Raw genomic sequence first — 15,823 nt, 5'->3', positions numbered from 1 at the left:
TTTTTCTTTTTTAATGTCTTTGTCGTTGTTTAATGCTGTTGCTGTTTAATCCCCACAAATTGATTTTATGAAGATTAATGTGTTCTGACTTAAGGTTTGGAAATCACAGATATAAAATATTTGAAGAGCAGCTGGAATGAAGCCATTTTGTAGAACACCTCAAGGAGAAGGTCCCCGGTAAATTTTAATTCATGAGACAGGCAAATTAGACTACAGTTTAGTATTAAATGTTACAGACAGAAAGATGGTGGTGAAGGTTCTGGGTGAGCACTTAGATGACCAGTCATATGATCTTAGGCAGGTTCCTTCCCCGAGATTCCTCAGGGGTAGAACAGACTTATGCTCCCTCACTGGGCCAGTGAAGTTTGTAGAAATGTCCAGCCCAGACCGGGAACAGTGGCTCATGCCTGTAATCCCAGCACTTTGGGAGGCTGAAGTGGGAGGATCACTTGAGCCTAGGACTTCCAGACCTGCCTGGGCAACATAGGGAGACTTTGTCTCTACAAAAAGAAAAAAAAAAAAAAAAAGCTGGGCATGGTGGTACAGAGTGCAATGGCATTATCACAGTTTACTGCAGCCTTGACTTCTGGGCTCAGGTGATCCTCCCACCTCAGCCTCCTGAGTAACTGGACTATAGGCACGAGCCACTACAACCTGCTAATTAAAAAATATACATATATTTTTAGTAGAGAGAGGGTTTTGCCATGTTGTCTAGGCTGCTCTCAAACTCCTGGGTTCAAGAAATTTGCCCTCCTTGGCCTCTCAAAGTGCTGGGATTATAGGCGTGAGCCATTGTACCCAGCCTACACAGCGTATTTCCATACACCCTAGCTGAATGTAATAAAATGCATCTGTTCGGAACCAGGGAGTCCCTGCAAAGTTGATGGTGTTCTTGCTGATCCAGGCCACCCTTTCTCAGCTGTTTAATGGTTGGTGGCCCGTGCTTGAATTTGGCAGGCAGGGAAAAGGAAATACTTCCAGCTGTATGTGTTGTTGCAGCCGTATGTGTATTTAGTTCCCCAGCGTTTCTGTGTATGTAAACATGCATGCATACTCCTTCCCCGCTTCACAGTGGTGTCTGTCACTTCGCCACCCTCCCAGGAGGAGGAGATTCAACTTCTACAGGTCATCAGCGTGGATGATCATACCACATAGAGACTTACAGACCGTGCTGGAGAAACATTAAAATCTATGCCCATATCTAGCTGTATAAATTGGGAAGAAAGGCATTTATAAACACTTGAATATTTTTGCACTTGCACATAATTTAACGAGGAGTTTTGCTTGCATTAATTGGGTGCAGTGTTGCACAGCAGAAAGAGAATGCATAGACCGTGAGTGGGCCAGTCCTCAGTTTGAATGTTACTTGACCTTTCTAAGCCTGTAAACTTTAAGTCATAAGATATGCAAATTAAAGTAGAGTTTAGTATTTAATGTGACAAATAGAGAACTGATTGGTGGTAAAGGCTCTGATTGGTGGTGAAGGCTCTGGTGGGGAGAGCTCTCGGTGAACACTCCACCAAAACCAGAATTTCTTCACCTGTGAAATGGAGATAATAGTATCTGTTCTTGAAGGAGCATGAATGGGATGAAGCATGTAGAATGCCTAAAGTAGTGGCTGGCACATTGTAGGCACCTTCATACATGATAGCCATGAGTTCTCATTGCATGCATATTTTCCTGTTCCATGCAAGGCATTGTGCCTTTGCTCACATTTGGACTTCCCTCTTCTGGAGGACCTCCTGCCCGCTCTTTCTCTCAACCCCATCCAAATTCTGCAGTACTTTAAATCTGCATTCGTAATCTGTGTGATCCAGTGGGTCTCTCCCTTGGCCCACAAGTATTTCCCTCTACTTTGCATTGATTAAACACTTGCTGTTTGGGAGGTGATAGCAGAGCAACTATAACTGTTAAGGTTTCTGTTCTTATCTCTGAGGTTACATTTTTTAATAACAACTGTAACTGTCAATTACAACAATTAATTGACATAAAATAACACATATTTGATACATATTTCACATATGTATGCACCTGTGAAACCATCAGCACAATGAAGATAAAGAACACATCCATCACTTCCAAACATTTTCCCATACCTCTTCCTCTCTCTGACATTTCCTTACTGCCTACTGCCTCTTCCATTTCTTTTTTTCTTTTTTAATTTTTGAGATGGAGTTTTGCTCTTGTCACCAATCTCAGCTGACTGCACCTTCCGCCTCCCGGGTTCAAGTGATTCTCCTGCCTCAGCCCCCCAAGTAGCTGCGATTACAGGCACCCACCACCATGCCAAGCTAATTTTTATATATTTAGTAGAGACAGGGTTTCGCCATGTGGGCCAGGCTAGTCTTGAACTCCTGACCTCAGGTGATCCACCCACCTTGACCTCCCACAGTGCTCGAATTACAGGTATAAGCCACTGTGCCCGGCCCTGCCTCTTCCATTTCTTAGGTAACCACTGATATGCTATTTGCCACTGTGGATTAGATTAGTTTACATTTTTAAAAAGAAATTTATGAAAGAGGAGTAATGGTTTCTTTCATTTGGCATAATTAGAGATTCATCCAGGTTATGTGTATCAATAGTTTATTTTTTTTATTGCTGAGATGCACCACAATTTGTGTATCTAGTCACCTGCTGTGGACATTTGGGTTGTTTCCAGTTTTTGACTATTACAGATAAAGTTGTTATGAATCTTTGTGTACATGTTTTATATGGACAAAAACTTTCATTTCCCTTAGGTAAAAACTCAGCAGTGGAATGGAAGGGATAATAAGATAGGTGTGTGTTCAACTTCTTAAGAAACCACCAAACTGCTTTCCAAAACAGTATCATTTTACATTTCTACCAGCAGTGCATGAGAGTTCTGGTACCTCCACATCCTTGCCAACACTTGTTACTCTGTGTCTTCCTAATTTTAGCCATGTTAGTGGGTATGTAATAGTATCTCATTATAGTTTTGATTTACATTTTATAGTGATTAATGATGTACTGAGTATCTTTTCCTGTGCTTTTTTACCTTCCATAAATCTTCTTGGGCAAGTTGTCTCTTCAAATCTTTTGCTTGTTTCACTTTTAAAATTGGGTCAGCCGGGTGTGGTGGGTCATGCCTATAATCCCAGCACGTTGGGAGGCCAAGGTGGGTGGATCACTTGAAGTCAGGAGTTCGAGACCAACCTGGCCAACATGGTGAAACCCCGTCTCTACTGAAAATACAAAATTAGCCGGGCATGGTGGTGCGTGCCTGTAATCCCAGCTACTTGGGAGGCTGAGGCAGGAGAATCACTTGAATCCGGAGGTGGAGGTTGCAGTGAGCCAAGATCGTGCCACTGCACTCCAGCCTAGGTGACAGAGCGAGACTCCGTCTCAAAAAAACAAAAAACAAACAACAACAAAAAATTAGGTCATTGGTTGAGTGCAGCGGCTCACGCCTGTAATCCCAGCACTTTGGGAGGCTGAGGTGGATGGGTTGCTTGAGCCCAGGAGTTCAAGACCAGTCTGGGCGACATGGCGAAACCCCGTCTCTACAAAAAATTAGCTCAGTGTGATGGGGCGTGCCTGTAGTCCCAGCTCCTCTGGAGGCTGAGGCAGGAGGATCGCTTGAGCCTGAGAGGTGGAGGTTGCAGTGAGCTCTGATTGAGCCACTGCACTCCAGCCTGGGCAACAGAGTAAGACTGTCTCAGCAAATAGATAAATAAATAAAATAAAATTGGGTCATTTGTTTTCTTATTAATGAGTTTTGAGAGTTCTTCATATATTCTGCATACAAGTCCCTTCCCAGATACATGATTTGCAGATACTTTCTTCTCCTCTGTCTTGTCTTTATTACTTAACAATGTCATTTGATGTTTTTCTTTTACTTGATTATTACTTTTTTGAGAATTGCTGCTCTCTTTTAAGTCCCAACAGATTCTTCATTTTTGGATTTGTTGTGCTTTTCTTTCTTTTTATTTTATTTTTTTAGTTTTCATGGGTATTGAAGTTTTATTTTAATAAAATCCAGTTTACCAATTTTTGGGGGAGGGTGTCATATCTAAGAAAATTTTCCCTAATGGAAAGTCATAAATATTTTATCCCAGAAGTTTCATAGTTTTAGGTCTTAGACAGTTAGGCCAACCAATTTTGAGTTGATATGAGTTGAAATTTTTTTTTTTTTTTTTTTGGCATATGGATGTACAGTTGGTCCATCAGTCATTTTGTGAAAATGACTGTCCTTTCTTCATGGAAGTGGCTTTACCTATTGGTGAAAAATCAGTTGTCTGTGTGTGTGTGGGTTTATTTCCCTGTGTGTTCCAGTGATCTATTTGTCTGTCTTTACACCAACACTCATAGTTTGGACTGAATTTCTAAGTTTCTCTAAGATGGGAACCATGTTTTACATATCTTTTTGTCTAACCAACATTTACCAAGCAACTACTTTGGGCCCATTAACCCACATATTTATTGTAAGCATAAAACAAACTCTAAGAGCACAGCTGAAAGAGAAAATGTGGAGTTGAGATCACAATTTAAGGAGTATTTTATGTTTTGAAACATTTGTGTTTGGCAAATAAAGTGAAAGGGAATATGAAAGGTTTTCAGTGAACTTGTGCCTCTTTGGAATTAAACTTAAAGGTCCAAGCTTTGCAAATTAAAACATAAAACAGTGTGTCAGTTGTTGTCTCTTTTTACTTTGTAAATTTTGTTTTATTTACTTATTTTCATTGACAGATTATAGTTCTATAGATTTAAGTTGTTATTTCTTTTCCCTTCTTTCTGTTTTTTAGAGTTGGGGGTCTTACTATTACACAGGCTGATCTCAAACCCCTGGGCTGAAGCAATCCTTCTGCCTCAGCCTCCCAAGTAGCTGGGACCACAGGCATGTGTCACCATGTCCAACAAATTATTGTTTCTTTCTTTCTTTTTGAAACAGGGTCTTAACTGTTGCCCAGGCTGGAGTGCAGTGGCACAATCATGGCTCACTGCAGCCTCAATCTCTTGAGCTCAAAGGATCCTCCCACCTCAGCCTTCCGAGTAGCTGTGACTACAGATGCCCACCACCATGTCCGGCTAATTTTTAAATTTTTTGTAGAGACAGGGTCTCTTTGTGTTGACCAGGCTGGTCTCAAACTCTTGGGCTCAAGCGATCCTCCAACCTCAGCCTCCCAAAGTGCTGAGATTACAAGTGTGCACCACCAGGCCTGGCCGCCTTCCCATTTCAGTGTCCCTCATGACTCCCTAGACATTAAAAATTGTTTTTCTTTTCTTTTCAAAACCAATTTTAATTGTATATGTGAATATATTTCATTTTTAAAATTAAAACCAAATTCCCTTTCATGATCCCCCTAAATTCTCCTTCTACCTACACTTTGCCATTTGCTGTGTATCCTTCTGGATTGTTTTAAAATGCATTTTGGTACATATTTATATTTGAAATGGTTATCCTTAAATTAAAAAAAAAATACTTAACTATGCTATTCTAGCAGCAACCATAACATTCTTTGACTTACCTCTCTTTTACCATTCATTGTTTTCCATTGCTGATTACATTGTATGGCATTTTGGGTGTATTTTTCTTTCAGGAGTTACATCCTTGAGTAATTCTTTCAAAGGGATTAAGTGGGCAATAAACTTTCTGAGTCCCTGAATATCTGAAAATGTCTTTATTTCACTGTGCATTTGAAAAATGATATGATTGGTATATTAATGAGTTCACAGATTTTTTTTTCCTTTTGTCTTTTTAAGATCTATTCTGTTGTCTTCTCATATCTGTGTTGTTGATAAGCATCTGATGTCTTTCTGGTTCTTTCATAGGTAATTGTTTCCCCCTTCTAAGGATTTTATTATTATCCTTGCTTTTTAATTTTTTTCACTTCTCTTTTTGTTCCTATAGATATCCTTGATATTTTGAAGTTACACTATGATTTTTTTTTTAAGTGTGGGCTTGTTTTTGTGTAAGTTTCTCCATTTTATTTTGTGAGTTTGTTCATTTTGAGTTTTATCTTTTGTTAATATAGGAAAGGATTATCTATTATTTAGTCAAATGTTGCTTACTCCTCATATTCTGCATTCTCTCCTTTTGGAACTTCTTTGGTAGAATAATGGTTCTTCTGAATCTTATTCCTGATGCCACTTTAACTTTGATTTCATACTTTCCAGGGCTCTAATCTTTTGTACTGCATCTTGAGAGACTTGACTAGCCAGTCCACTATTTCCGTCTTCATCTGTGTTTATTCTGCTTTTTAATGCATACATTTTTATTGCCAAGATTTATATACCCCTTTTTCATGACTGCACTTCCTCTGAAACTGTCTGATAACTGCTCTTCCTCTGAAACTGTCTGTTCTTGTTTCATGAATGCCATATTTTCTCATATCTCTGAGTATTTGAAGTATACTTAGCTTGACAGTTTGCTCTGATTCCATCATTAACTCTGCTTCTTCAGGTGTACATTCTTCCATTTGTTGAGTCTATATTGTCTTCCATGATCTTGGCATTACTCGAATATTTGATGTTCAAGGAAATGTTGGAGGGAAGATGGTACTGTGTCCACCTCTGATAGTGCTCTATTCCACACATTGTAGTGAGAGGTAGGGGAGGTGAGAGGACTTTTAGGGCGGTAGTGGGGATACTTCCTTGTCCTTCTGGGCATCACTAGCACTGGGGGCACTGACTTCCTTCTCATGCCCAACCTCCTCCATTTACTGCCTCAACCTCCTTGGCTCAAGCCTCGACCTCCTGGGCTCAAGGGATCGGCAGTGGCATTAGATTCTCATAGGAGTGCAAACCCTGTTGTGAACTGCACATGTGAGGGATCTAGGTTGCATGCTCCTTGTGAGAATCCAATGCCTGATGATCTGTCGTCGTCTCCCATCACCCCCACATGGGACTGTCTAGTTGCAGGAAAACAAGTTCGGGGCTCCCACTGATTCTACATTATGGTGACTTGAGAGTTATTTCATTATATAGGACAATGCAATAATAATAGAAATAAAGTACATAATAAATGTAACCTGCTTGAATCATCCTGAAACCACCCCGCCACCCCCACTGGTCCCTGGAAAAATTGTTTTCCATGAAACTGGTCCCAGGTGCCAAAAAGGCTGGGGACTGCTGCTCTGTGTCTGTGCTGTCCCGTATGTTAGCCACTTGCTGGATGTGGCTGTTGAGTACTAGCCATGATGAAACTGAGGAAACCCCAAATTTTTATTGTGATAAAATATATATCACATCATAACATTTACAGTTTTAACCATTTTTGGTGGTGAGGGGCACATAACAATGTGAATGTTATGCACCCCTCACCACCATCTATCTCCAGAATGTTCTTATATTCCCCCACCTGAAGCTACATACCCATTAAACATAGAACTCCCCATTCCTCTTTTCCCCTGAGCCCTGAAAACATTCTGTGTCTATGAACTTGGCTTCTCTAGAAACCTCATAGGAGGAGAATTTGAATTGCTAATTTTAATCAATTTTAATTTAAATAGCTGTATTAGGCTAGTAGCTACCTTACTGGATGGGGGCCCCCGAACCAGGGTGGGCCTGAGAGATGTCTGCCTCTCACAGACTTTGCATCGGCTGTGTAACACAGTCCACACCTGCGACATCTAGTCCAAAGCCCACTTTCCAGGCCTCCGTGGCTTGGGAGAGTACTAGCCAGAGGAGGGTGACTGAGAGAGGCATAACTCACATCACCAAGCATCTCTTTAGTGATGACTTCTCAGAGAACAATATGGCTCCTGAATGCTCAGACCCGGATTCTTTCCACAGACAGTCTGCTCCGGGAAATAAATCTCTCTTCGCGCTGCTGAGTCCCTGCTTGTGATGTGGCATTATGTTGGTGTCTGGCCCCTGGGACGGTGTGAGAAGTGGCGAGACTGCATTGTTGAGTGTTTTGCACTTAGCAAAAGCTGTCCCTTTTGCCTGGTGGGAAGTATAGACCAGTGGTTAAGTGTTCAGGCTCTGAAGTCAGCAAGACTTGGGGTTTAAGTGGAGGGATGCCGTTAGCACTCTCTTTGGAAGAGTGGCATCATCTGTGAATCATAAATCACATTTGAGGTGGAAGTGAAACTCCTCTAATTAACCGCTGTGAAAGCGTCTCACCTTCATTCTCATTTTGTGGTTTCTCCAGTTCTGGACTTCAGCGACCCCTTCAGCACTGAGGTGAAGCCGAGAATCCTGCTCATGGGCCTGAGGAGAAGCGGCAAGTCATCTATTCAGAAAGTTGTCTTTCACAAAATGTCTCCCAACGAAACACTGTTCTTGGAGAGCACTAACAAGATATGCCGGGAAGATGTTTCCAACAGCTCCTTTGTCAATTTTCAGATTTGGGACTTCCCAGGACAGATTGACTTTTTTGACCCTACATTTGACTATGAGATGATCTTCCGGGGAACAGGAGCACTGATATTTGTCATTGACTCACAGGTAAAGCTCAGAGTCTCAGGGGTATGATGGCCTGGCCGGTCCCCTCCACCCCATGCCATGTTTTTGGTTTGGTTTTTAAACTCTGGAATAGACCTTTCTACCAAACGAGTGTTTTTTGGTCAGGGCTCTCAGACTTTTTCAAAGATAAAACGCTCCATCCGTGACCAACAATCAACCCATTGAGCATTAGGTAACAATTGACACTTCAGCAAATCATAGACCTAGGAAACCTCACTGATGGAGGGGCCCATTCAGGCCAAATATGTCATCCCCACTCTGGTACCCTTGGTCAACATCTACAAAAGATCACAGGTTCTCTGCAACAAAAACATGTATATCAATTTACATTTTCAACTGCTTATTATTTCCTATGAAGATAAAGTTCTAGGGGTGAACATTTTTCTTCTGAAACAAATTATTATTATTATTATTATTATTATTATTTTGAGATAGAGTCTCACTCTGTCACCAGGCTGGAGTGCAGTGGTGTGGTATCTCAGCTCACTGCAACCTCTGCCTCCTGGGTTCAAGCAATTCTCGTGACTCAGCCTCCCGAGTAGCTGGGATTACAGGTGCGTGCCACCACACCCAGCTAATTTTTGTATTTTTAGTAGAGACGGGGTTTCACTGTGTTGTCCAGGCTGGTCTTGAACTCCTGGCCTCATGATCCACCCGCCTCGGCCTCCCAAAGTGCTGGGATTACAGCCGTGAGCCACTGAGCCCGACCCTGAAATAAATTATTATAATTATTGCTTAAGACAATATAATTATATTATGTATTTTATAGATGATTATTAAATATAAAAAGTAAAATTTGAGATAAATATCCCTCTTAAGAAGATGGATGTTTGATATTTTTTCCACTTCATGTATCCATGGTTGAATAAGACAATATTTGGCATCAGTTCTATTTTTGTTTTTTGTTTATATAGTTATAAGCACTGAGAAACTTTGTTCACGTAAGTAAGTAGGTGGATATGAGGTGAGTTTTATTCTAGCATTCGTCTAGCTATTCAGATTCCTTCCAAGTTATATCACCTAAATCACCCAGTTTTCTATTGTGAAAAATTACTTTTAGTAGTTTATCAACAGGCTTCCGGAGTAGGTTCTCCTTTCACTTTTTTGGAAGCAAAGAATTGGGAACCCGTTCCCTATGCTTTGAAGAGCCCCATTCCCAGTCGCGAGTCATCCCTGTAGCAGGTTCTTTTCCAGTATTCCTCATTGGCTCCTTGGCACCCTGGGTTTTTTATATCCTGGGGCTTTTCTGCTGGAGTTGGTGTAAAGGGGAGGCAAAGGGAGACAGTAGGACCACAGGTGCGTGTCAGTCAGATACATTTTAGGAAGGGGATGTGCAGCAGGATGGGGCATTGGTACTTTCCAAACTATCCATGTCTGGGCTCTTAGAAAATGCCCATGACCCGTGGCCTAGCCTGAAGGCTCCCCAAGGGCTCCCTTTTGCAGCTGGGGGGAAATAAATGGCATCAGCCTTTCTCTGCATGCACTGAACCAACTCTGAGGTTCAGGTTGTACCCTTTCCCTGGAACTGTGGACCCACAGTGAGACAGGTTGGCCAGCTGCGGGTGTGCATTGCCCCACTAAGCACACCCGGCCCTTCTAGGAGCACCAGAGCTGTTAGGGCTGAAGTGTTACAAAGATTATTCCTGATAATACTATTCTGAGCCCATGCTCGAGAACCATCCTCTGAATAGACTCCCCATGCCTGAGAGGATCGTAAGTTCATTCAGCAACTAGGTGCCTGTTTAATAGTAATAACAAAATTTTCAACTAAGCCTCTCAGTTCCAAGTGGCTGCATTTGTGTACGTGTATGGTTGTGGGAGCATGGCCAATGGTTAGAGGGGTTCTTTCTTTCCTTTTTGGTAGGGGTGTGGCGGAGGGAGACTTCAAATCCAATGCCTCATCTTTGATCAGCAGTTTCCTCTCTTCCCATGGGTCTACCCAGAAACACGTGTGTTACCTGCACCACATCCAGGGCCTGCTGTCAGCAGCTGCTTTTCTGACTGTCCCACTTGTACCGACCTGTTTTCTGGCCCATCTGTGGTCTTGGCAGTATCCCCTGCCTTACTGTCTCAGGTCTGCCAGCACCTTAAATTAGGGAGCTTGGAGCTCGAGGGGAGTGGATGGGGTGTGTGCATGCTGCTGTAGGGAAGGGGAGGCCCTAGGAATGTCATGCTTATCTCTCTCTTCTAAGCTCCATTTTTCTCCCTAAGTCACGCAGCAGCTGTTTCTGTAGTTGTTGAACTGGGTAGCTGTAGTAGGCCTACCCATGGGTGAGTAGATTTCCAACCAGATGACTCATCATTACAAGACAATGGGTTAGTAAGTACTTGCTTAACTACCATGTTGTGCTTACATAGCAATTTGCATTTATGGGAATTTAAATGTACAGTGTAATCTCTTTTAGGTGTTTCTAATATGGTTATAATATGGGTAAAATAGGTACATCTATTTTTAAATTGAAGGCAGACCTTCAATTTAGGTTGGTAAATGTGTTTTTTATTTTAATTGTGTTTCTTTAGTTTTTTTTTTTTTTTTTTTTCTTCTGCAGACGAGGTCTCACTATGTTGCCCAGGCTGGAGCACAGTGGTTATTCACAAGTGTGATTATAACCCACTACAGCCTCAAACTCCTGGGCTCCAGTGATCCTCCTATTTCAACCTCCCAGGTAGCTGGGACTACAGATGCATGCTACTATGCTTGGCTCTTCTCTTGGGTGTTTTTTGTGGGGCAGAGAAAGATATAGGAATGTTTGAGAAGTTCATTTTTTAAGGTTATACTTTTTTTTTTTTTTTTGAGACGGAGTCTTGCTCTGTTGCCCAGGCTGGAGTGCAGTGGCGTAATCTCAGCTCACTGCAAGCTCTGCCTCCCGGGTTCTTGCCATTTTCCTGCCTCAGCCTCCAGATTAGCTGGGACTACAGGCACCTGCCACCATGCCTGGCCAATTTTTTGATTTTTAGTAGAGATGAGGATTCACCGTGTTAGCCAGAATGGTCTCAATCTCCTGACCTTGTGATCCACCCACCTCAGCTTCCCAAAGTGTTGGGATTACAGGTGTGAGCCACTGCGCCTGGCCTAAAGTTATACTTTTTAAAAAGAGGAGGCTGGGCACAGTGGCTCATGTCTATAATCCGAACACTTTGGGAGGCCAAGGTGGGAGAACCACTTAGGCCCAGAAGTTTGAGGCTGCAGTGAGCTATGATTGTGCCACTGCACTCCAGCCTGGGTGACAGAGCAAGACCCTGTCTCAGAAAGAGGAAAAAAAACACACATAAAAATAAAGAGTGGGAAAAGTATTGTTGAATGCTGTAATTTATTTAAAATAAGGAGGCCGGGCGCGGTGGCTCAAGCCTGTAATCCCAGCACTTTGGGAGGCCGAGACGGGCGGATCACGAGGTCAGGAGATCGAGACCATCCTGGCTAACATGGTGAAACCCCGTCTCTACTAAAAATACAAAAAACTAGCCGGGCGTGGTGGCGGGCGCCTGTAGTCCCAGCTACTCGGAGGCTGAGGCAGGAGAATGGCGTGAACCTGGGAGGCGGAGCTTGCAGTGAGCCGAGATCGCCACTGCACTCCAGCCTGGGTGACACAGCGCGAGACTCCGTCTCAAAAAAAAATTAAAAAAAAAAAATAAAAAAATAAAAATAAAAATAAAAATAAAATAAGGAATAATCAAATAAGCAGTTTCAAAACCTAGTATACTTTTCTGTTGGAAGCAGTGTGTAAAAATCATGTTTGCAGGAACTTTTATTGGATGTGATTAGAAGCACTGACAGGAAAATCAAAACTTTAGGGAAGTGTCTCCACAGCACTTGAGTGTCCTTTCCTTTCTTTCTTTCTTTCTTTTTTTTTTTTTTTTTTGGATGAAGTCTCACTCTGTCGCCAGGCTGGAGTGCAGTGGCACGATCTCGGCTCACTGCAACCTCCGCTAACTAGGTTCAAGTGATTCTCCTGCCTCAGCCTCCTGAGTAGCCACCATACCCAGCTAAGTTTTATATTTTTAGTAGAGACAGGGTTTCACAGTGTTGGCCAGGATGGTCTCATTCTTTTCACCTTATGATCCACCTGCCCAGCCTCCCAAAGTGCTGGGATTACAGGCATGAGCCACCACACCCAGCCCCTTTCCTTTATTTCTAAGCAGTGCTATTTTGGTCTCACACCTCATATTTTTATTTTTTTGTTCATGAATTCCTTACAGTCACAGGATTGCCAGATAAATATATCCCCAAGGAGAAAATGTGTCCTCAGAGAATGTCATGAAATAAAAAAGAATGAAAGCAAGAGTGGTTCCCGTGATCTGTGGTGACACCCCAGCCCTGCTCCCCAGCCTGCAGAATGCACCATATCTCCTGAAGCCCTCGCACATGTGCCTGTGGATCCAAAAGAGAGTTTCTTCTTGACCTGTGCTGGTGTTTGTGACCTGCCCATAATCCCCAGATCTAATTTCAGAGTAGAAACTGTGCAGTGTATTTCACATCAATGTTTATTTGTCATAGAAAGTAATAAACAATGGGAAAAATCACCTGCAATCCCTCTGTTCTAACCAACCAAGTATTTTCTTCTTTTTAGTCCTTGTAGCTACATGCTTCTTTATCAGTTAGTTGGTAATGAGACCATTTTATATGCTTGGCAGGGAGGTTAGAGTAGCAATTTCCAATCTTTGGAGATGTGATGCTCTCTTGACATTGGGTAGTTTTGCTCACAGACATGTTCCCTTAACTCCCGTCCTCAGTTAAAGACAGCAGTAACACTTTTCTTGAGGTGTAATTTACATGCAATAAAATGCACTCATTTTAAGCGTACAGTTCCACAGGTTTGACAAATGTGTACACCATGTAACCACCTCTCCTTCAAGATATAGAATATTTCCACCACCCCAAAGCTTCCCTTGTGCCCTTTCTCAGGTGGTGCCCTGAAACGCTGAGCCCCAGGCAACCACTGAAGTGCTGTCACTTTAGTTTGCTTTTTCTAGAATTTCATCTATGTGGAACCATACAGTAATACCTTTAGTTTTTAATGCTTAATCTGGTGACCCAGCATCCGACATTTGCTTTTCATTTTATTTAATTTTTTTTTTTTTTTTGAGACAGAGTCTTGCTCTGTTGCCCAGGAAGGAGTGCAGTGGCTCGATCTTGGCTGACGGCAACCTCTGCCTCCCAGGTTTAAGCAATTATCCTGCCTCAGTCTCCTGAGTAGCTGGGATTATAGGCATGCGCCACCACGCCCGGCTAATTTTAGTATTTTTTTTAGTAGAGACGGGGTTTCACCATGTTGGTCAGGCTGGTCTGGAACTCCTGACCTTGTGATCTGCCTGCCTCGGCCTCCCAAACTGCTGGGATTACAGGCGTGAGCCACCATGCCCGGCCTCATTTTATTTAATTTTTACAGACGGGCTGTCACTCTGTTACCTAGGATGGAATGCAGTGGCATGATCATAGGATCATAGCTCATTGTAAACTCAAATTCCTGGGCTCAAGGAATTCTCCTGCCTCAGCCTCCGAGTAGCTGGGACTACAGGTGCGCACCACCAAGCCTGGTTAAATATATATATATACACATATATACACACACACACACACATATATACACACACACACATATATATATACACACACACACACACATACATACACTTTTTTTTTTTTTTTTTTTTTTTTAGAGCTAGGGGTCTCACTGTGTTGTCCAGGCTGGTCTTGAACTCAAGCAGTCCTCTCCAGTAGGTGGGATTACAGGCGCAAGCCACTGCTCCTGGCTTTTGTCTTTTATTCTAAACAACTCTGTAGAGTGTGAAGGATGGGAAGGACTCCATTTGCGTTTTTCCCTCTTCATAGTTTCCTATTTGTATAATTAATATTTGATTTACTTAGAGACTAGGGATACATTTTTACTGATGTTTGAAGCATAGAAAAATGCCAGAAAACACCCCTAATTATATTGGCTTTCTGTTTTCTTACTTTCTTAAAAGTAAGTTGTATTGGAACGCCGTAAGTGCAGGGGGTGAGGTGCGGTGGGGGAAGGCATTTAGATTCTGTCCTACAGATCTCTTTCCTTTTTTTTTTTTTTTTTTTGCTATGAAAACAAGACCTGTTCGCACCCTTCAAATTGGCAATAAATAAGAGATCTGACACCACCAATTGTTGGTGAGGGTCTGAAGCATCAGATGCTGTTTACACACTTCCAGGTACGGTCAAGGCACTCCTACCTATGACCCGACAAGTCACCCTTCAGAGTAAGCCACATGTACATGAGACTGTACACATATCATTGTAATCACATATACATGGAAATATTTACAATGTCCATCAGCAGGCAAATATATGATAAATTATAGATCATCCATAAAAGGAAGTTTTATAGAGCCACTAAAAGGAACTAATGTACTGTAGTTATGTACTACATAACATTCAATGTGGGTGAATCTCACTGACAGTGTTGAATGAAAAAGGCAAACTATAATATACACACAACTTAATATTTCTTTCCATTTTTAAACAATGTAAATGAATTCTGTGTGTTTGGGGATATAGATGTCTGTATTAATGTATACATGAGTGAGAATAAATACTAAACTTGGGATAGTGGTTGTCTCTAGAGGATGAGGGGGTAGGGGGATAGCATGGGTTGGGAGGATGAGGAGAAACACAGAGGGCTTTGGTGTAAATGTTTCATTTCTTAAACAGAGATGAATACACAGGTGTTCATTTTATAGGCATGGGAAGAAGAAAAAAGTTAGTATTGTTTGGGGCAATTACTCTAGACCAGGGGCCTTTTTCTGTAAAACGCCAGATGGCAAACATCTTACGCTTTGTAGACTGTACTGTCTCTGAGGAGTTTCTCTAGAGGAAACTTAACTCTGCCACTGTAGCACAAAAGCAGCCTTAGATAATATGAAAGCAATTGAGCACGTTCCAATACAACTTACTTTTAAGAAACAGGCACAGGGCCTGCAGACTGTGGTCTGCTGACTTCTGCACTGAACCAGTGGTTCTTAAAATTGCTCCCCACCTCCTTCCCCATCTGCCCAGTGGCCTGTATCATGCCTCTATCTCTAATTGTTCATCACAGTTCACAAGAGACTGGAAAAGTTAGGATGAACAGTATTCTGGGGAAGGTCTTATGTGGAGTTGGGTCCGTTTCTCTTCCTGAAACCACAACTCTGAATTTTTTTTTTTTTTTTTTTTTGAGACCGAGTCTCAGTCTGTCATCCAGGCTGGAGTGCAGTGGTGTGATCTCGGCACACTGCAATCTCTGCCTCCCGGGTTCAAGCGATTCTCCTGCCTCAGCCTCCCGAGTAACTGGTACTACAGGCACCCGCCACCACGCCCGGCTATTTTTTTTGTTTTTTTTAGTAGAGAAGGGGTTTCACCGTGTTAGCCAGGATGGTCTTGATCTCCTGA

At 42.2% G+C, this 15,823-nt stretch overlaps 1 protein-coding gene across 3 annotated transcripts in view; it reads left to right on the top strand.

Moving 5' to 3' along the window:
* RRAGD (Ras related GTP binding D) overlaps window positions 1–15,823 on the top strand; it is a 44,766-nt gene that overhangs the window by 12,113 nt on the left and 16,830 nt on the right. For all 3 annotated transcript variants that reach the window (XM_003897901.4, XM_017958103.3, XM_009205652.4), the window contains exon 2: window positions 8,114–8,409. In XM_003897901.4, coding sequence (XP_003897950.1) covers window positions 8,114–8,409 — 296 coding nt within the window. The remainder of the gene's footprint in view (window positions 1–8,113; window positions 8,410–15,823) is intronic.

The sequence above is a fragment of the Papio anubis genome, chromosome 6, assembly GCF_008728515.1.
Source record: "Papio anubis isolate 15944 chromosome 6, Panubis1.0, whole genome shotgun sequence".
NCBI classification, from domain to species: Eukaryota; Metazoa; Chordata; class Mammalia; order Primates; family Cercopithecidae; genus Papio; species Papio anubis.
The sequence above is the reverse complement of the archived record's forward strand: the minus strand, read 5'-3'. Positions and strand labels throughout refer to the sequence as shown.